The sequence below is a fragment of the Caloenas nicobarica genome, chromosome 2 (assembly GCF_036013445.1).
Source record: "Caloenas nicobarica isolate bCalNic1 chromosome 2, bCalNic1.hap1, whole genome shotgun sequence".
In the NCBI taxonomy this organism is placed as follows: domain Eukaryota; kingdom Metazoa; phylum Chordata; class Aves; order Columbiformes; family Columbidae; genus Caloenas; species Caloenas nicobarica.
Genome location: NC_088246.1, coordinates 76,078,598 through 76,100,879, shown reverse-complemented (window position 1 = coordinate 76,100,879; position 22,282 = coordinate 76,078,598). Strand labels below are relative to the sequence as shown.

The 22,282-nt window shown below is 43.9% G+C and overlaps 1 protein-coding gene across 2 annotated transcripts in view; it reads right to left on the bottom strand.

The window, feature by feature from the left end:
- Positions 1 to 22,282, bottom strand: part of SLC22A23 (solute carrier family 22 member 23) — a 119,094-nt gene that overhangs the window by 6,500 nt on the left and 90,312 nt on the right. Inside the window, exons 6-10 of one of the 2 annotated variants that reach the window (XM_065628275.1) lie at positions 17,690 to 17,779; positions 11,932 to 12,034; positions 8,590 to 8,822; positions 5,924 to 5,956; positions 3,972 to 4,095 (exon numbers count right to left, since the gene is read on the bottom strand). In XM_065628275.1, the coding sequence (XP_065484347.1) occupies positions 3,972 to 4,095; positions 5,924 to 5,956; positions 8,590 to 8,822; positions 11,932 to 12,034; positions 17,690 to 17,779 (583 nt within the window). The remainder of the gene's footprint in view (positions 1 to 3,971; positions 4,096 to 5,923; positions 5,957 to 8,589; positions 8,823 to 11,931; positions 12,035 to 17,689; positions 17,780 to 22,282) is intronic. The other variant, XM_065628276.1, reaches the window with a different exon arrangement.

The window sequence follows — 22,282 nt, the reverse complement described above, 5'->3', positions numbered from 1 at the left end:
ACAGTGATTTCCTCAAATACTGCAAAAAGCCGTTATTAAAAACTTGCCAGCTTTCCAATGGCAATTTAGGAGCCCAGCTGAATGTGGCCGTTGTGCAACTGACCTCCCTGCAACTTCGTTAATACACTCACACAAGTAATCGACACAACCAGCCCCGAACGCACGGCAAATCACTCTCCAAGCTGGATCCAGAGCAACAAAAGCCTGGCTCAATTTACATCCGTGCTTGCTACAGCTAAATTGTGTCTCAACCCCCTAGAAGGACCTGAGGTGAGTTTTAAAAGCCGCTGTAGAAGGGTATCAAGCAAGCTGAAAGGAAATCAGAAAAGGCAACAAAGACGGCTCTGTCGTTAGGGGTCAAGCAGCTTCAGATTTGAGGGGAAAAAAAAAATTTTCCATATGACATCAGTAATTAGAGCAGGCGTTACTTTATCCAGCACCATCAAAACCTGGCAGAGGGCAAGTTGAAAATAGATTTTGGTGTGCATCCTGAAAGAGATTTTTTTTTTAATGTTTAACTATATTGCAAATATGAAAACAGAAAAAAAAACCAAACCAAAACAACAACAAAAAACAAACAGAAAACTGAAAATACTCTCAGGAATTTTTTGTTGTTCATGTGCACATCAGGAAAACAAGCACAAGGCAAGAGAGGCAGCACCTTCATAATTCACACTGTTTCCACAGGCGCTGTGGGGCAGCAGATGGAAACCAAAAACACCTGGGGTGTTTTGGGACAAGGCTCCTCAGTATGAGGTTTCCCATGGCAGGGGGCTGGTGTCTGTATTTCAAACAGGCTCTGAGGTGCAGAGTGGGGCTGAGGGAGGGAGCGCCAGGGCTGCTGGCACCCACGGCGAGCCCCTGCTCCTCCTCTCCCACCTCCTCCCGGCAGCAGCTGCTGTGGGGGGCTTTCCCACGGCATGGCCCCACGGGTGACCAGAGCCACTTCCCCGACCCCTGCTTGCCCAGCGGCAGCGAGGCAGGATGGTTTACATGAGGCTTATGGTCCTGTCACTGGTGAATCGCAAAGGGACCTTGGCCCAAAATCTTGTTCTCAGAAAGGGCCTCCCTGATCACAAGAGAGATTTTCCTCTCTCGCTGCCACAGTATTTTTTCAGACAACAGCAAAATATCCTCACTGGTATCCTTTGCTTGAACCAAGTTAAACCTAAGAAGGAGGATGTGCCCTTCTCAGTGCTGCTCAGGGGAATAGAGAAATGCTAATCCTGTCTTCTGGTGGCCATTTGTCCTTCTTAAGCAAACAGGTCGACATGTGGTATGGCTCAGATACAGAAGAACCAGAGAACTGCTCAGGTTGGAGGAGACTTTGGGAGAGCACCTACTCCAGCCTCCTGCACAAACCGGGGCCAACACTTGATTTAGATCAGGATTTTTAGGGCTTAGTCCAGTGAGGTCAGCCACTTCTTGAAGTCAGTCCCTGGAAACCTCCATGTTTTTCCCTGCCTTTCCTGTACATAAGCAATCCTGTTGTGAGCCCAGTCCTAGGCCAGAGCTTCAGGAACACAACACGATGCCTCCGGCCTCATGGGTGAAGGCGCCGCCTTTGAAAAGCCAGGCCTGGTTCAGGTCCTGGTAAATAGCACTGCACCCCACTGGAACTGGGCTTGAGATGGGTAAAGCTCCTAATTCAGCCATCACTGCCTGCTCTTTATTTCTTCAGCTGTGTTGGGGGAAAAAGCAGGACACAGAGAAGAATAAAATCAAGATTGCTTTTCCACTTGCTAGCAACCGAACATGCAGAGGACAGGGGGAGGACACACCACACTTTCCTCAGCCTATCCTTATTGAGTAGCTGTGCGACCCATAGTGGTGTTCTCATCAAGGTTACTAGAGATGGCTTATCGGCGGAGCTCTGAACTGAAGCCCCTGGTGCAAGGGATAGAGCTCTCTGGTGAAGCCCTCCTGCCTAGTGCCAGGAGACAGGGCTTGAGTTCAAGGGTACGAAGGACCATGTAACAGGGAAGGACCTTTGTGTCTCTGGAGCTGGCCACAGCTCTTGGTGATGAAGGTGGCTGTTTTCCTTCTATGCTGCTGTAACCATTGATCTCAACAACACAGCAGTAGAGCTGGACAGGCACCATGGGTTTGTCATCACGTCACTGCTACCTTGATAACGGCAGTGCTGTTCTGCCTGCTCAGGGATGGGAGATTACAGGTAAAGGATTTGATCAGGGAAACCGCAGAGGCGGCCTCAGCTCTTTCTCTGCCTCCTTTTTCCTAAAGGTCCTCGAGATTCAACCAAAAGTGTATTAAGATGGTCTGAAACACTAAAGGACATCTGAGGCAGTATTTTGGAGAACAGGTTATGAGGGAGCAGCCCACCAAAATGCAAGACATAAGGCAGCTTAACCACACCTCTGCCTGCAACAGGTTTATGTATGGTCCTGAGTTCCACCTACTAACCACAGCCTTGAGTGGGTCTTTTCAAGAGCTTCATGGTGGTACGGCTGCAAAGCACTGCAGAATGTCATCGTCCCTATTAATAAGCAGGGGCCCTGAGGCATATCCAGCTATTGTCACTCACCTGGTGTCACCCAGCACCGTCAGGGGAAACAGAATTTTGGTTCCCTGACAGGATTTTGTCCCCTTCCCTGTAGCAACATAAGTGATTTAAGGAAAAAAAGCTTGCTAAGTTCACATTACACACCTGACCCTACTTGGCAGATTCTCTTCTGGTTGATGTGAGCAATTCCTTATCTACATGTCTTTCAGAGATGAGGAGAAAACTAAAGAGGCATAAAAACACCAAACTGACTGACACGCACATAAGTAAATAGCTGTTAAGTGTTTTGGGCTGCTGTAGAATCTCCTCACCGCTCACACTGCCTTTCCCTGTGGAAATAATGTTATCTGTAAAATACATTCACAAGGTCAGATAGCTTGGAAGAAAAGGCCATAGATCAAGGAGACTCTGGCTACTCAAACTGAGAGTTGCTATAATACTTTTGCAAAGTTACTGAAAAGGCATGTAATTTGGAGGGAAAAAAAAAAAAAAAGAAAAGAGTATTCTCTCCACTCTCTCTCCCTTCCACCCATACAACTTACATTCCCGGGAAATTCCATGGAGTCAGGACAGACTCCTGAATTGCTGTGGCACTGCTGTAAGCACAATCCAGAACACACAAGCACAACCTTTGTGCTGTGAAAGATAACAGCAAATACATAAAATGGTACAAAACCCTGACTATACAAAGACATTTTATGGGAAGCTCCCCAGCAAACATCATCTGCCTGATTTCTGCTATTGCCCAGGATCAAAGTGCTGCTCTTTAGAAAAACTTTGAGCCTCTGTTAAGGCAGATATGGGTGCAAACAGAAAGATGACTCTATCTGTAATAAAGGCAGACCCCTCACATTGGTGCTGAAGGAGAGGCAGGGTTGAAGACTCTCAGGGCATCTATACACACCAAAAGCATTTAACACCACATGTTGCAGCTCCTCTTTTCCACCAAAGCACCCCTAAAGTTCACCCCATTAACCTGCCCTATAGAGTCAGGGATTGCCTGCACCTATACCCTCCTCTGCACACTCGTGGAATTTCTCTTTTCATATGAAGCCGGAGACTCACATGGTCACTGCTTGTACAAATCCAGCAGAATAAGTGAAGCAATAACATAGTTCAACCCCACAATCTGGTTCAGCTAAGCCGTTAAGACCATACGGCACTGCAAACAAATACATTTCATATGATGCCTGCCCTGCTGATGAGCAGCACGATGGGACACAAGGTGGAGCCATTGGAGACAAAGCCTCTCTGCCATAGACACGCATTTACTGAGACAGACTGACTGCAGGGATGTTAAATTTGAGTGGCCTGAAAATTGCTGTGAGGTCTCAATTTGTGGGGGATTTCCCATCCTGTACAATGTGTTAAGTTACACAGCCAGTTATCAAGCAAATAAGAAGAATTTATTCCCCATATTTTGAAGCGAGGGGCTCCAATGTCTCACCTGATTACTGTGGGCGTGATTTCAGCACAGAAGAACACGCTGAGGCTTCCAACGGCATGCGAAGAAAACATACCCACTATGGAAAACGCAGTAGAGAATTTGTCTTTGACGCTGTCACTCATACCTGTCAAGACAAGTGTGTTCATAAAAAGTGCGAATGAGGCCAGACTTCCAAGGAAGAAAACAAGAAAACACGTTTATGTTACTCATTCTCCCTAGACAAGAATGAGTCATTTTTGTAATGCTAATTTTAAACTGGTATTTATAAAACCCATTCCTCAAGCACGTGAGACACAAACATATGTGAAAATAATCATAACGTCATGCCAAAAATGACAGTGATCTCTGAATTATTTATGCCCAGCCACCACAAAAAGGTAAAATCCAAGAAAAAACACGTATTTGGGCAGTCTTTTAGGCACCAGCCACTTCCCTCCCACATTTGACAGACAAGCGGAGGCAGGCAGTGTTCATCAAGTTGCCAAACGTGATACAACTCGGTGGCTTTGGCATTGGAGAGGCTCACAGGACAAGAGGGGAAAGAAAGAAAATTTCTCCCATCTCTGTGCTAAGTCCCTGCATGTGACCAATCTGCAGCCTCTGTCGTAACCCCTCGCTTGACAGCCTTTGCCTGACAACTCTGGGCGAGAAAAGCCGATGACGGGGATGGTGAAGCACTCCCCTAGGTCACCATGCCTAGCAAGGCTGTTTATCACTTCACAGCTGGATGGCAGCAAGGTTTCAGAGAGTGAAGAGTATCTATCAAGCACAGGGATAAACCCTTGTAAATCTAAATAAAGCTAAACGAAATTGTCTCCTGGTCACAATGATGATATATCCCTTGCTTGATCCCTGCTCACCACCTTTTGCAGGCAGGGGTGGATTATCTGGTCCAGGGCTGTACAAGCTCACGTGGTCCTTCTGGGCCAGTGAGCAGGTCGTGGTGTTTGCAGAGACTATTGTGCCGTATGAAGGGAACACATTGTGCCTGATGGGAGCGCTGGGGAAACAATGGGAGCTTTGCAGCCAACATCTCTCACTTTCCTGCAGCCAAGTCCCAGGATCTGCCTGGAGAATGTGCTGCTCATCAGCGTGCAGTCCCAAGCAGGTGGACTCTCTGAATTGGATACAATGAAAAGCGACACCTGTTTTTGTTCTTGCTGAATATATCCACTCTCAGGTGCGCAAAAGGTATTCATGGGCTTTTAGGTTACAACTACCACAAATGTGCTACAGCAAGTTCACAGCTAAGCCCTTTCTACAACACACCCCAAGTCTGAAGCAGAGAGCAAATGCTGCCAGCAGGTAGGGATGGGAGCAGAGCACCTTGCAAACTCAGGATGTTTGGGGCTCCCTGGCAACTCTTGCATAGGTGGTGAGGTTGCACCACTGACCTCACAGGAAGTCGTGACTGCTCAGCAGAACCAACCTTGGAAAAGCTGGGCAAGGACAGGTCTGTTATATCAAATACAGAAGAGTAAATTTTCTTCCCCTGTAGCCTGTCACTGCATTGCTATTACAGTACTTCAGGCCGGGATAAGGTGCCTGGGGAAGTACTTTCTAAGGTGACTAACACTCCTTATCAGAAGAGACTTTAGCATCTCAGACCTTTATGGAAAAGACCAAAGTGGCAATGTTGCTTCTGAGAATGAGGCTTTTGGAGAAGGCACTGGCCCATATCTAAAAATAAACCTTGGAGGACCTCTGCACTCTCTCCTGACAGGCAGAGGCAAGTCAGACTATAAGGAGGGGATGCTACACTGAGACACTGCAACTAAACAAACAGGCCTGACTATGAGCTGGGTCCCCAAGCATTGCATAGAAGGGGGCTTTCCCCCTGCACCCCTCTGCTGTGACAGCTGTGCTCTGGGGGCTTTGGCCCCAGCCTTTTGCATGCACCCGCTCCCAGGGGAGTGCTTTAGGCTTGATGCAGACCTGTCTGTAAACCATACCTGAGTCTGGAAGTTGACTGTATTTTCCAATCACTGGATCCAAGATCACAGAAGTTAGAGTGAGATAAAAATAAGAGAGAAAGAGAGAGAAAATAAAAACACACTGTTGTTACATATGCAATTTATCAAAAGGAAAAAGAAAAAAAAAAGGTAAATCCCACATACCCTGCAGCCCTCTATACACTTCTCTTTTCCCATGTCATGACTGCCACATCTTCCCATGGCCACCAGATAGGACCCATGTTTCCAGGCCCCTTTCAGCTGGAGGACAGCATTGTAATGAGACAGTGATAAAGCATTTTTAAGAGCCCCAGAACTATCACTGGGATTAACACAAGAGCCTCTTTGTTGTTAATGAAGGGAGAGAAAAGAAACTGCCCTCCTGCTGCAGCCCCGAGGGAATGGCCAACGGAGCTTTATTTTGAGAGCAAAACTCTGGGTATCAGCAACCTTGCACAGGTGGAAGTCCTCTTCCTCACCAAAACCCTGAGCTGGTGGTCCACGTGTCACACTAACCACCAGCTGCCATGCACCCTAACTGCAAAGGGGTGCCTGGCAGTACTGGGCATCAAGGAGAAGGGCAGTGGCACGAGCTGGGTGCAGTTCGGCTGGTGCTCACCCACCAGGCTCCTGCAACATCCCCGGTGACACTCTGGTGTCCGGAGGAAGGGCCAAACACAGCGAGCCTCAATGTTTGCTGCGGGTTTGCTGCGGGTGGAGAATACCCCTCTCCCTTGCTCCCTTTCCTTCTCAAATTCTGACTGTATTTGCTAATTGCACCCAAATTATGCTAAACTAAAACATGCAGGAGGCTGTAACAAATTTCATAATCAGCAGGGTCACTGTTTCTCTCCAAACACTATCTAGCTCTTCTGACGAAGAAAGGGGGGATGGTCTAGAGTGGGGGGAGATGAGCTGCTCCTAAGTTCAAGGCTGCCTTTCTCTCCTCCTCTTACAAATAAAGGATCGAGGGCAGAGCGGAGAAGAATGAGGGGTGCACGGCACTGAGAGAAGTCTAGGTGCTAATGTAGCAGAAAGCGTCTAGAGCCCAAGGCTCCTCTTAGTTTTAGAAACTTTGCTCACAAACCCATCTAAACCCATTATGGAAAAGGTAGTAATGATTCTTACAGGGTGTTCCTCCTCACCTCCCTCATCCTGTTTTTCTTGTTGAAAAACTGCAACCAGTTCATGGCTCTGGAGCAGACTAATGGCTCTGATGTACTTTATCTTCATTAAGCAATTGCATGTTTATTACCTCCACAGCCTTAACAAACATCTGACCTCCTTAAAAAAAACCCCTTTGATTAATCTAGTGTAGAGACACTCTGATGGACACCACCACAAGAAGATGCAGTTTCGGCAGGTCGCACACACATAGGATGCATCTGCATGTGAATGGTCACAGTCTGTCAATGGGCTGGGAATGAGATGGGGCCAGGGGGCTTCTGCCATTCTCAGCTAGGATAGCTGGACATGGTAAATGTGTGCTCCAAGGAAATGTAAACATCTGTGCCAAGCTGGGAGCAAACACACAGTTTTCTGGAGTTTCCTCCATGTTATGAAAGAGGTTCCCTGTTTCCCTTCTACACACCCACAAATAGCGTGTTCACTGAAGGTTAACTTAGTAAATGCTTTCAGTAAACATGGTCTCTAAATATGGATGATTCTTTATGGCTTGGTGCTGCGTTCAGCATCTGGGAATGTGAAATCTTTCCATCCTCAATGCAAAAAACTCTCTCTCATTAAAGCTCTTAATTATTTCTAAACTTAGAAATGAAAAAACAGCAACAACCAGTGTCTTGGTGTTTCTCTCATATCCAGTTTGTGCAAAACATCTCGACCCTCTTCCCATTTCCTTGAGGTGCGGTTTCATGGGACGGGGTCTAATGGTTGACAACTGTGAGTGGCAAAGCACATCCCACCTTCTCTCTGCTTCAACACATCTCTGATCCATCAAGTTCCTCAGATAAAATAAGAAAAGGAAAGAGCATACTTCTGTAGCAGTTTTAACAACAGAAGCAGCTCAAAAGGCCCAGAGAAAAGTCACTCCCTGCAAAGGAGAAGGTGGGACACACTTGCTTTTGTCAGGAACAACCCGTTTGAAAAGCTGTGTCACTTCACAAAATCATGTGTATACATTCACATGGGCTATACATACCCGTCATGTCAAAAGTAGGATCTCTCAGCTGCATATTTCCATGCTACCTATTACTTGCATGTAGCAAGATGCTCAGAGCAGGCGGAGGACTCACACCTGCTGCTCTAACTTCTGTTTGGTTTTAAAGGCCATTTGAGAAGCAGACTCAAGTGTGAAAGTTTTCCCTTCCCAGTCCCTACCCAGTTCTTTCCCCAGAGGTTATTTCACTGAAGTAAAATTAAAAGCATTTTTTTATTTGGTTGGTTTTTTTTTCAAGTGCCAGCCCTAGAAGCAGCACCAATGCTCAACAAGCTTCACCAGAGGGACTCATCCAGAACACAGTGCCTTTTGTTAATGAACCTAAGACAACAAGTATTTGGGGAATCCTTCAAGCCAATTCAGCTTCTTAAACTAAGCAGGCGTTTGGCGTGCCAAATCTGAGAAAGGCAAAGGAAATACTTGTATTTTCTGGTCCCTTATTTGCATGTCAGACTCACATGATCCTGAAAAGCTCTTGTCTCCAACTTACAGTTGAGAAGGCCCAGCTGCAGAAGCGATGCCAGAGCTGTGAGGATCATGAAAAGCAGGAGTCCTCCTCTCCTCCCCAGGAACCCGACCACCGGGCACATGGCCAGGCAGGATGCCAGGGCAATCCCAGCCATGGTGTAGTAGTCCGCATAGAAGTTGTGCGTAATTGCCGTCTTCGCTTCGTGCCCCATCATGCTTTTCGCAAAACAGTGGTGTATGCCGTAACCCGTCAGCCTAGGGGAAACACGAGAGGGCAAGAGGAGATCACAGCTGAGAAGGCAGCCATGCACTGCAACATAATTCAACGTAGGAACACATTAACGCCAGAAGAATTTCTTCTCCTGCAGGAACACAACACCTGGCGCAAAAGACTCAAGTCGGACTTCTAGGTGTTACTGTAAAAACAAGCAATGATCAAAAGAAACAAGAGAAAAACCCCGTTCAACCAGACATTTGCAATTTACTGGCTTCATTTGCTGCTCAATATTGGGGTACAGGTGACTTTATAAGGTGCATGACTGGTTTTCCTGAAGTATTTCAGAACTCTCCTATCTCGAGAAGTACATCTCTCTGTTCCCAGTGCATCTGCTGATGGCCACAGAGCCAGTGCTGCTGTGAAGAAGCAGCTTCTGTGCTCGGACAGCAAAACAATGTGCAATGCACATGTGGCTTCCAAGAAGACCCACCTACCCATGGCATTTGGTCATACTAAAGTTTGCATCTCACTCACTTCCCAAGTTAGCCTGTTCCAACTGAAAACCCCGTAAAAATAAGTATTTGAAGTCACACGTGCTGCAATGATTATTACAATTATGAAACAATAAGCCCTAATCAAATCTACACATATATACCACCCTTTATAGCAATTGTCTTCCCTTCTTTTAAAAAAGTTTCTTCATGATGCCAGTGATCAACATCTTGCCACTCCATTTCATTCATTCAAAAGGAGAAAGGAAAAAGGAAAGGAGAAAGGAAAAAGGAAAGGAGAAAGGAAAAAGGAAAGGAGAAAGGAAAAAGGAAAGGAGAAAGGAAAAAGGAAAGGAGAAAGGAAAAAGGAAAGGAGAAAGGAAAAAGGAAAGGAGTAGAGCAGGCATCTGGATGTACAGAAGTCAGATGAGAAGCCCCAGCATCACTCCTGACATAGTGCAGAAGTGTGGCAGAGCTGCTATGGGATGTCACTGCTCCCAACTGCCCCAAATCACAGCACAAGCACCCCTGCCAGCAAGGGCCTCCTGCCTCTGGCATTTAGATCAGACAGACCTCATGTCACAAATTAATTGTGCCTGACAGAGCAGCAGGCATGGATCCAGGTCTCCAAAAAATGAATGGCAGGTACATTACACTGATACACCTCTATCCTCCTGAATGCCAGGAATTTGAAGCACTGTCAGTATAAACTGGATATTAATATAAACATAGAAACAGTTGGGGGAATATGCAACTGCTGAGTGCATGACAGCCTGGGGAATTTCTCTTTCAATCTTAAGAATCAATGCTATAGTTCAAAAATACACCCTCAATACGAAACACCTTCCCCTCTAAAAAACCCAGCACAAGTACTTGCTGTTATACAAAAATGTCATTTGCTTTGGATATCTAGATTATAAGAGATGCCTCCCATAAGTGAAATATTAGTCAGCAAAACAATATTTAATAAGAGGGCAAAGTTAAACAGTGTGTACCTTCTCTCTTCTGTGCATGCAAACACACTTGCTGAAGCTGTTATTTAGGCCATGACCTATAAACTAACTTAACATATTATCTGCACTTTGCTTTCCAGCCTGCTTTTCTAAGAATTATTCTATCATCTTAACTTGCTGAGCAGCTCAGAACAGTTGCTTTTAAAACTAGATACATTTATCTCCATTGATGTCTCATAATTCCCTGCAAAAGGTTTCTTCTCCATGTTCTGTGGTACAAAAATTTAGCATAGCCTCATCTAACAAGAATAATAGATTTAACATTCTATAGTTGTTTTTCCATCCCTTAAAAACAAACATGAAAGCTATTATATTTCCTCAAACACACATCTGCTTCATGTACTACTTGGGTGGCAAAGAGCCTCCGTGAGCTATTGCCAGAAGTCACTCTTGGGGTTAACAAGTTCTGGCTTAGGGAATTTCTAAATATGCGTAATTAAAAAGGGTGAGAGACGAGGGGGGAATTCCCCACATAAACATTTTTCACAAATACAGTTAACACTGGCTATTAAAGCTACCAGCTCAGCCTAAGAGGAAAATGTTTTTTCAGAACAGAGGGAGTCACCAACTGGTAGGTGGGAGAGAAACACAAATATGGTAAAACCAGAGTTGTTTCTGCAACTGATAATGTTGGAGACCGACCCCTGGAGTCCACGTGCCTCTGGGTGCCTACCCACCCAGCACAGGGACTGTCCTCTCTGCGTTATGGGCTGATCCATGAGCCTGTTAACGAGGGTGAAGGTTGCGGAGTAGGGCCCTGAAGTGGTGAAGAAAAAGCCACAAGAGAGCTAAGTAATTCTAAACAGAGCAGAAGATGGGGGATTTCCAGTCTTCTCCCCACCTCCAATCTGAAAAAAAAATCATGAAAGGAACTCCAATGGGCATTTTATAAGACCGAAAAATTAGGAAATCCACTGCCCTCCTAGAAGTTTGGTTTAGTTAGAGGCTAAATTTGCAGCCCACCTGTTTCCTCTTTACCAGGTGCACAGTTCTGAACAGAAGGTCTCAAAGCCTGTAACCTGCAAACCCCTCAGGCAGGTGGCTCATTTTGCCCATGTACGCATGTCCAAGTCGAAGCCTTAGGACACAGGCATCACATTGGTCTGTGTGAGCCTGCACATTCTCCCTGTGTGCCCCATACATGATTTGGGAGAGCTGAAGCACTTTGTAATCTGCTTTTGAAGACCTATAAAGGACAGCCGCTATACAGGGGAGCAAGATTGTATTCACTGGCAAGCAACATCTTCTGCCAACAGCTATAGCAGTCATAAACAACTTGAACTTGCACTCCTGTGGCATTAATGATTTCAAAAAAGCCATCCAGGGTGCCAGCAGCAGATGTCTGCATGTGTGAGCATGTACCAGCATGTGGCCATGTGAGACCACTGGTGATAGCAATGTGCTTGCAGCACGATGCCTGAGAAGGCATATGGTTCTGCTGTAGGAAACAGCCAACGAGTTCTTCCACGTTTGCCATAAAAAAAATAATTCCCTGCAGCAGACCATGTTTTTCCAGAATAATTTATCTGAGACACTAGTAAGGATTCCGCACTAAGAAACAGAGGAGCTCCTCCATCATTTCCTATTACTGCTTCCAGGTGACCAGCCACACCACTATTCAAATAGAAAGAGGTCAGACTTACGAGTTCACACACAATACTACGATGTTTTTCCACAGATTCCTGGTTCCCACCACTTTAATAATGCAGACTTTCTTCGGTCTCCTGGCAATCTCCTTTTCCAGCTCTGAAACAAACCAAAGGAAAATTACTATTTCACGGGAGAGGACACAGAGGAGAAGCTTCCCTTGTGAACTACAGATATTCTGAGGGATGTTCTGGAGAGCACAGCACTATCAATTTCACTAATGGCAGCTATAAAAATGCTAAATAACCTTCCTAAAGTCCACTTGAGGTTCCTCCTTTTCTTTCAATCTTCTCTTAACCTTTATGGGGCTGAAGAAGTCTCCAAGAACTCCTTCACACCCCAAACCTTCTCCCAGTTTAAAACATGTATGTAGAATGAGGGTAGTACAAAGCTTGATCCCAGCAAGTGGGACATAAAATTTCCTGAACAACTTCAGGATTCTTCTAATTTTTAAACCCCCACAGGCAGGACTATGCATTTACAGGATTGCTCTCAAAGAGGGTCCCTTAGCTCTGTTACGAGAGCTGTTGCAGTTCTGCAATGCACACCTTAAAAGTTATGGAAAATACTGGAGCTCAAACCCATTTTGCATGGGAATCTTTTGAGCTTTGTTCAAATCCAGGTTTCGGAAAGAAGCGTGTAAGATACTGTGTCAGGTCATCCTCTCTTCCTCTGCCTCCCTTCAAATATTTAAAATTGTTCTGATGGATTTCCTAAACAGAAGACACTTCCTTAAAGAAAAATCCTTGGGCATCATAATCTGTGATGTCTTTGTGTTTCAGAATTAAAGCCTCACCATGTCCTTAAAGTGCTGGGCAGCTGCAAGGAAACTTTTCTTTAAAATGCTATAGTAACACACAAGCCTCGCAAATATTGCATCTGACATTCTCATATGAACAGGACAAAAATGAAGGCCACTGCTTTACTTTCCAAATATCGTTAGGTTAGAGCATGAACACCTACCTAGGCATTCCAAAACCCCCACTGTTTCCAAGTTACTGGATCAGTGAGGCAGCTGCAAGGGCATAATGTATGGTAAAAACTGAAGCAGCAGTATCTATAAAGAAGCATCACAGGAACTATGCACTCCAGGAGCACAGACTTGGAGTGTTTTTTAGGGCAAAGGCTCATCCTGCTGCTTTCTAGACTGGCTGCGTTCAAAGGCAGCAGCGTGGCCCTGTTCTGGACCGTGTGCGTGTTCCTGTTCCTGTTGTGCATACACAATTAGCCCGGGTGTCCTCAGTCATCCGCATTGGCCTGCCCTGACCTCTGCCGTGCTCCTCTGAATAGCCATCTCTTTAAGAGAGGCAAGACAGGGAAAAATAAAAGCAAGCTGTGTGGAAAAAAAATGAGATAAATCATCCACATTTACAAATAAAATGAAAGATGCGTTTGTCTGCTGCGATATGAAAATTGTATCATCAAAATAATAAACCAAAGAAACATTTTTATGCAAATAGATGAGCTGTTCACTGCTCACAGGTCACTTCTGGCCTCTCTAGAGTAACGATAGGAAATGTTTCTGAGAAAAATAGCAAAGAGTATTTTACATTAATGATTGTACTTAAGCAGAATATTGCTGTATTACTTTCCTTACCACCTGATAATATCAATTGCTCCACAGAATCTACACAGCATGTAGCTCAAAAAAGCATAAAAACAGAGGTGGAGCAAAAGAGGAAATTGGTCAAATTAATATTTGTACCACAGGAGCACTCAGCAGGCTCATCAAAAAGATGGTACTTAATTTCAAAGAACAAGGTCAAAATGATTTTTGTAGCAAGACTCTGGAAAGGAGTAAGTGGTAATAAAATAATTCAGATCAACTGAAGCAGCTAGATAAAACATAGTTTTAAAGCCTATAATTGAGCCCAAGCTAAGCCTTCTACATCAAAAAAGTCAAAGCAAGCACTAGAAACAGCACAAGGTTTTGATGAGCTATTGATGACTGTTCACTATTGCAGCTGAAGGACAACAATGAAAATCACCAACCAAGCAGCACACATTGCGCAGATTTTATGTGGACATAAGGGTTCACTCTCAGACTAAGAATGACGAGATCTGGCCTGTCAAAGTGAAACATCTCCTCTGTCAGCAGAAGACAGTCTCTGATACCATGTTCTTTGGATTTTTCTAATTTTGGGGTTTTTTTGTTTCTCAAAGTAATTTTTACTTTTTTTCTTTGGGAAGAGAAAATGCATTTTATTGTCAATGTGTTTTATTGAGCCACAACTTAAAAAAACCAGGAAAAGCAACACTTGGTTACAGCTCTTTTTGGAGCCAAACATTATTTTGCCCTCCGCTCCTGCTTTGTTCATACATTAGGGGTTGTTACAATCCCTATGCTCTTTATTTATTGTAACACATCCTTCTCACATACACTCAGGCCCCCTTTTCAGCCTTTCTTATAAATCAGTCCTTCCCAACTAATTCTTGTGTTTTCCACCGAAATGCTGTTCTAGCCTCATGTCATGGATAGCCCATGGGTTATGTGAACTGATGAACACCTCCTCTGCTTCAAGTGCAGCGAGGATCACACACAAGGGGGTTTTCACTCCTTCTCTACCCTGCCTCATGCAGAAGTGTCCCTTCTGTGGACCATTGCTTCTGCTCTGATGGGGGTTATACTCCATTGACACATAACAGCATTATACAAAAACGTCCCAAAAGAGATTGCAGATGTAGCTGCATTAGAAGGATTAAAGAAAAAAGAAACAAAAAGGAATGGAAAAAATGAAACAAACAAACAAAAATAAAAGAGAAAAAAAAAGAACCCGGCCTCAAACCTTACAGTGAAGAATGCAAACAGCACCTTACTTTTTACCAAAAGCCTTCTGGCTCTACCAGCGATTTACTCCTCCATCCCTCTACCATGTGTTAAAACTCCAAGTCACCTGCTTTGGATGAATGATTCTCCCCAAGTCTCCAACATCATCTATCTTTCTGACAACTTTCTACATCCTTTATTTCTATATATGTAAGTCAGATGTTCACAAAAAAAACCCCCACCTAAACAAACAAAAAAATCACTACTACAAAATCAATCATCTACAATAATCAAAATATAATTCAGATAGCAACAAATGAGATATGTGCCTTGCAAAAAAGTCATCAGCTACAGAACTGGCTCTCATTTACATGGCTTGCTGTCTTTGGAGGCAGCCTGCTTGCACAAAAGGACCTGCTCTGACTGGCTGTGACAGACATCAGGAGAATGACAGCTCTTAGGCTGTCTGGACTTCATAGGTCAACATTAAGATCTTAAAAGGGAAGTCAAGCCAATGCCTATAAAAACCCCATGGAAGCAAACTCCTGCTCTCTCAGGTACTGGAATAACACCAGGGAAACTCCCACTACCCCTAACTTAGTCTTTAATTTTGCACTGAAGTCATCAGTTCAGAAGGAATTTGCATCAAACGTTTCAGTTCTGACTGATTTACCAGAAGGGTGAGTGTGGAAAATAAAAATATTTTCACCCATTTACTCAGAGGCCCATTATGAGTTTTCCCATACTCTGTAGCCCACACACACTCTAGGCTTCCTATTCAGGGACTCAGTAGGAAAACTGTCAACAAGCTAACTCTTTATATCTCAGTGGAAATTAAAACTATTCATTGAGAGACTTTAAAAGTCTCATGGGGAGGGGAACCCTACCAGCTTCCAGCTCCCAACTCCCAAAGCTGCTGAATTCTCATGGGATCCTCTGTATTTCAGAAGCATGGCTTTCAAAATCAGAAAATATCTGTAAAACCTTCAAATGAAGCCACCTATCTCTGCATCACTTGGCAAAGACAAAATAGACAAAGCTCAAATCAAACTACCAAAAAAAGATGTCTAAAATGACAAGAGTCCTGTGGTGATAGACTTCTGCTGGATTTTTCTGGCTGCTAAACGATACCGTCAGTAGCTCTTTGAACATGAAAAGAGCTATGGAAGCCCAGCACAGAGGCTCAATCAATCCCCAGAGCACGACAGGTCTGCAGCAGGAGGTAGATTGGTCCAAAATGCAGAGCTGAAGCAACCTACTCCCAGCCTCACAGGGTTACTAGTATACAGGGTTATTTATACTTTCCAGGATTTTTGTCTCCATGAACTCCCTTTGTGCTCATTTATCCTTTTTTTTTTTTTTTTTAAATCACAGAGGACTAGCAGCCTCATACATTGTATTTTTGAAGGCCCTAATAGTGAAGAGTTATTGAAGGTTATCAAGTCACATACAGAAATTATGGGGTGGGTAAGCAGCTGATTGATGAGCAGACAGCAGTAAGGGGTAGAAAAATGGAAATCACAAGTGGATGGCAGGAGGTTAGTGGTGGGATGACTTGTCTTATTCTCAGAAAAAGAAATCTAGTTTAATAATCTCACTAGGGAGCTTGGCATAAGCCTCAGGAATGTACCAATGAAGTTTGCTAGTGACAAAGTGAGGCACTGCCAGCGGTACAGCACAGAAGTGGGAATCAGACAGAACTGGGTAAGCGTGAAACTGTGTGTGGCAAAAGCAAGTAAAAAATGCAAAACACAAGGTAAGACACTCAGGGACCAGTGGGAAATGCTTCTGCTAGAAGATAATACTGTATTGGACTTGGTTATATACTACTTGATCACAAGTGACTATAAGGCACAAGTCTGTTGTGTCCATCAGGTACTTGCAATTCAGACAATGAAATACTGGTGCTCTTTTACAATTCTGGTCATCAATATTTGAAAAACTAAAGCCTTGGCAAGCCTATTTATAAAAGGAGAGGAGATAGAGGAGAACTTCAGCTCATCAAAGGAATGGGGCTGCTGTCTGCTCACATGGCATGGGAAGAGAGAAAAGAGATTTAAGATAAAGATAGCCACAGACAGGAGCAAATGGGAAGAGAAAAAAAGACTAAGAACCTGGACAGCTATAGTGTATTTGAATTGAATGCTAAAATGTACCCCAGTACAAGAGCAATTTGGATGCTGGAATGGCCTTCCAACAAAAGCGTGGGATATAAATACTAACAGTATTTAAAATGAACCTTATTTCATGAGAGCAACTGTATAACTTGATAACTCTAATAGCAAAGGACTGATTGCAATAATTTGTTTCAGTCCTGTATTTTAAATTACATTCAAAAAAAGATGGGAAAAGCCAGACACAAGGTTGTTGCAATATTCAATTGCTCATATGCGTTATGATACAGCTCCTAATTAGATGATCACACATTAGTTTGCCCTCCTCAAATGCTCACTGCAGTCAGCAAATGGGCAGCTATTAATGATATCTCTGCCTTTCCCAGTCAGATTGTGCCCCTCAACCTTATTATGCAAACCTCCCAGTGAGTACAAAACCATAGGTTTCCTCAGAGACATTCCTACAGTGCTGTCAGAACATTCATGTACTTCATAAATACCAATGAAATCATCCCCACCACCTTCTTGTAAGGACAAAGATTATTCCTGTTTTGCAGGCAGGGAGAGAAAATACAGAGGAATTGTGTCCAGAATGGGAAAAATTACGCAGTGATACCCCTTGTAGGTGCTGACATAAATGCTCCAGCTTTCTGCAAATCAAGCCCCACAATTACATGCTAGAGACAGACACTGATGAAATTGTGATTAATGACAGCATTGGAAGAGCCTGATTCCAGGGAAATTTCCATCAGTGTACAAGGACATCCCTGGCAGACACGGGAAATGAATACAGCTCTTCAGGAGGCATTCAGCTTCATTTCCCCAAGACTGTCCTCTTTCCTTCTGCAACCCTCTACCTCATTCACTACACACCTTCCAAATTCTGCAACAAATGAGGAACAGACAACAGCTTCATTCCCACAGCATCGTCCATCCTATGCACTGATTCGTCCATCCTATGCCCTGTGGAAAAAATAGGTCGTAATCATGTTATTAAAGGCTGTATCATCACGCCTTCATGCCAGGAGGCCAAGCAAGGGTTGCCCAGGCAACCTGACTTCTTGCATTTCCCAGAGCACGACTTGTTAACATTTACATTCCTCTAACATTACCAACATTTCAAAAAAAGAAAAACAAAACAAACCAAAAAACCAAACAAAACCTAAAACCAAACCAACAAAACAAAAAACCACACAAGCAAATGAAAAACCCCCAAAACCAAAGAATACCTCAAACGTCACCATGTGGAGCCATGTCTGGGCCATCAGGAGGTTTCAGATACCTACACATGCATTGCTGCTATCTACTGCCAGAGCTATGGAGGAAACCTCAGCAGGCAGAGCAGGTGAGTTGGGCAGCATGGAGGAGAGAAGCACACGTTGTAGGAATAGATTTCACAGGACAAGAGTGTTGAGACTGAATCCTTAGGCTCGATAGCTTGTTCTGGAGGGAGGGGGAAATGAATGGTCACAACCCCTTTGGTCTCCATGCTCCAGCTCTCCTGTCCTCTTTCTGTACAGCCACTAATTGCCTCCAGTCCTTTGCTGCCTTTTCCCCTCTAAGTCTATGTTTATCCTTTGCTCCCACAGCTCTTTTCACTCTTTTATTTCCTCTCTTCTCTATCCACTGGTCCCCTCTTATTGCTCTCTGCCTCCCCTTGGTTCCCAAGGTCTCTCCTAAGCCCTCTCCTCCATATCCAGACTCATCCATCCTCTGCCCCAGGAGTCCGTGGGCCAGGGGAGCACCGGCAGGGCCAGGGCTCACTGCCAGCCCTCTGCATGCAGTTCCTGCCCAGTAAAGCCACCTCCTCTGGGAGGAAAGGTGGCACCGTGGACAAAGAGCCAGTGTCCCAGCGAGGTACAAAGACACTGCACAGGCTGGAATACGGCCAGCGAGAGTCTGCACAGGACTCAGCTGGAAAGAATCATTCAAACTTAAATGGAACCTGACAACCCCTCCTGGTGTGTGGTGGGGTTTTTTTTTGTTTATTTGTTTAAAAATATATTTTATTTTATTGCATATTTGGCTTTTCCCAGTGGCATCAAAACGCATGTCCTCTGTAGAGCACTCCTATTTTATCCTTGCCAAGCATACAGTCAGGGCATGCATGGGCTCTCCTCTGCCATTCTTGTAGCTCCAGCCAGCAGAAGAGGACTTGCACTGATCAGTTTTTATTCTCCTTACTCACTATTTATCATGTGCTGCATGTCCCGAAAGAGTTGCACCAACTCCATCAGTTCCTGCTCCTGGACAACACAGGACCACCAAGAGAAATCCAGCCCCTCCAGGAAGGTGATTTAACAATAGGGCAACAGAAATCACTGGCTGGCTTTGTGTGAGATGGGAATCTCTGTGGCTGACACACAGTCCTTTGTATTAAAGGCTGCCTTCGAGTAGCACCTTGAGCTGTTTTAATTAAATTTCTCACATTTACCTGACTAGCCCCTGGGACTTGCATGTGATATTTACATTTTGCACCATTAAAAAACCAAGAAATGGGATCTAGTGAAGTAGTACATCTGGCAGGTTTGTACATAGTGGCAAGACATGGAGTTACCTATATTATGGGGCCACGGAAATTGCTTTCATCCACTACAAGATTTAAAACAGGAGCATAATTGTAGGTGTGATTGCCTAAGGATATGAAGAAAGCTTTGTAGGGAGAGTTAATCTCTTCTATTAGGGAAAGAAACTGACTTTCAGACATAAGGCTTTTTCACTCTTACCTCTGCTGTTTACCTAATGAAAAAAAAAGCATGCAAGTACATAGATCCAAGCCTCAGGCTTAGTAAAAAAAAAAAAATGTATAGCAAAACAAAACAGGAAACTAGCTTATGTATAAAAGAAAAGTCATGGCAGAATGTTGCTCAGTAGCAAGAAAGGTAAATGATTCTTTTTTTCATTAAAAGGAAAGCTCCTGAAAACTACAGCTTTCCTAACTGCAATCCATGCACATATGCACACACAGTACTTGTCACCAGTGTATCCCTTCTTCCTCTCTACACATTCAAGTCTTTGCATCTGTTTAGATGCTTGATCTTTGCTGGCCACTTTCGTAATTGCATCAATATTATTTCTCTAAGCTTAGAAAAGAACCTTGGAAAGGAACAGCTATAACCTACCTGTCCACAGGAGCACTTCAATTTTCATCTAGAGATGAGCAAAAAAGGGATTTTGTTACTCAGCCTGGTCAAGCATGTATTTTTCCTGCTAAGGAACATCTGAAATGTTTCTGACCACCGGGGAAGAGAAGGAGAACCACACAAAGGTGGGTTTCCATGGAGGCATCAAATCTGACACTCGGGTAACTGCTGATACAGCTTCTGAAGCGGTGCATTTCCCAGTCCAACCAAACACACCGGCAGGGCTGGGTGCTGGATCAGCTTGCGGCAGTCTCTCTGTTCCAGCCAAACAGACCCTGCACCCCACGTGGATTAAAAACCTGCATCCTACCAAAATAATGAAAGCCATCTGATATACAGCTCACCTTTAAAAGGTGTGAGTATAGTTGGCGCTTTGGGATTTCCTATTCCCCTAAACACTCTTTCCTCCTGTTCTTTAACCAAATCTCCATGCTCCTTTAGCATTTATTTCACTCAGGTCAAAAAAATTGTCCTGCAGCTGAAATTAAACTTATGTTTATTTCTTATTCCACAGGGGAACATGGAAGAGATGGGGAAGTTTCTGAAGAAACTGGCAGTGAAAAACCTATGCAAAACTAATATTATCTAAATATTTCATTTGCTCATGATTGAAGCTGAGTTTTTTGGATAATGTTTCGAAATATTTGTCAACAAAATTCACCAAACCTGTTTTACAAATGGTGTTTCAATATGCAGTTCAATAAAAATAATTCCCTTGATAGAAAAATGAACTTAAACTTTTATATCTAAAAAACGGCAAAGTGTTGAGACATCTGGTGAAATTTTGAGACTCAGAATATTAGGGATGATTTAACCAGATCTAATTAGCACACCTAGATTTCTTAAGCATTAAAGAAGAAAATATGACCACATAAACCCAAAAATCTCTATGAAGGCAAACCAGGTATACTGATTACTCAAAAATAAAGCCACTTAAAGGTGCTGAGGAAGCAGCTCTCCTTGTGTTTTGCAACCGACATCATCACTAAGTTACATCCCTGGGACAGGCTACTGAAGATAAAGGCAATGTTAATTTACACCACTCTGAACTCCTATTAACATCACTTGTCTCACTTTAATTTGATTTCCATGCAAGCACATTCCCGTGCTATCTTGCTGGCTGAGCATTGCCCATCAGCTGCCCACGATGATTTTCTCCGGACGTGGGTTGTTACCACGGCTGCCAGACCTTTCAGCTGCAGCTGGACCACAGTCCAGACATTTAGTTGTTCTCTTTAGAGACATCTCCCAGAAGAGCACTGGCAAACTGCTCCCATCCTATGGATTGATTAAAAAACAGCAGTTAAGTTTTGCTTCCTTTTCTTCCACCCAACACATGGTCCAGCTCCCTGTGGAGCAAACAGGCTTTACAGAAGGTTAGTGGCACTTTCCACTGTGGGCAGCATAGCCAAATGCACCAGTAAAATCCTTCAGCAGGCAACGGGAATGGTGTGATTCTTCAGAAAGGAAAATAAGCCTGTTCATTGCTTGGACAGCAATTCAAAATTGCATTTTCTTCCATCCCAGAAACACTTAACCCACTTGAATGCTACTTTTTTGTATTATGGAACTCGTATCTGCTGCCAACATAGGTATATATGAAACTACTGTAACTCCTGTAATGATCTGTTATACAGGATACACTAATTTGACTGGTAGTTATGAGTAAAATTACAGTGGGTTTCCAGCTGGAAGGGACCGCAAGTGAGCTGTTTATCATTTAAATGAATGGGGAGTAATTCAATCACAGGAAGTTGCTGCGACAACGCACTGAGAAATAATAACCAGCAACACAATGGCCCCTAACTAGAGCAAAACTGTTTCCAGCCCTTTCAGGTGGAAAACAAAGAATAAAACAAAGCACAAACAAAACCCCCTCCGCACAGATAGGAAAGCTCAACAATGGGAGTCAATAGGAAATAGGGAATATCTGCGTCAGGCTCAATGGCATCCTTTCTCCCAGGGAAGTGCTGGCTTTTTACCCACCCCCTGCTACAGCAACAGTGGGTATGTGATTATAATGCACAAAAGCAGATAAATGCTTTCTTCTGCTTACTGACCCACTGGGAGACACACGGACTGTGGTTTGATCACATTCTTTATTCGGGATTTCTACTTTTCTCCTGTCCTCCCTCAAACCATCAACATTCTGATACACCCAGAATGGGAGAGAAGGTCCTGTGTTTCAATATTCTTAGTTGAGCTCGTTTCATCCTTTTGATACTGCTCCTGTCTTACTCTCCCTACAGAAATGAAGCATCCCTCCACAGCTGGGTCAGGAAAGCCTTAGCATGTGGGGCTGCAGAGACACTTTAAAAAGAAA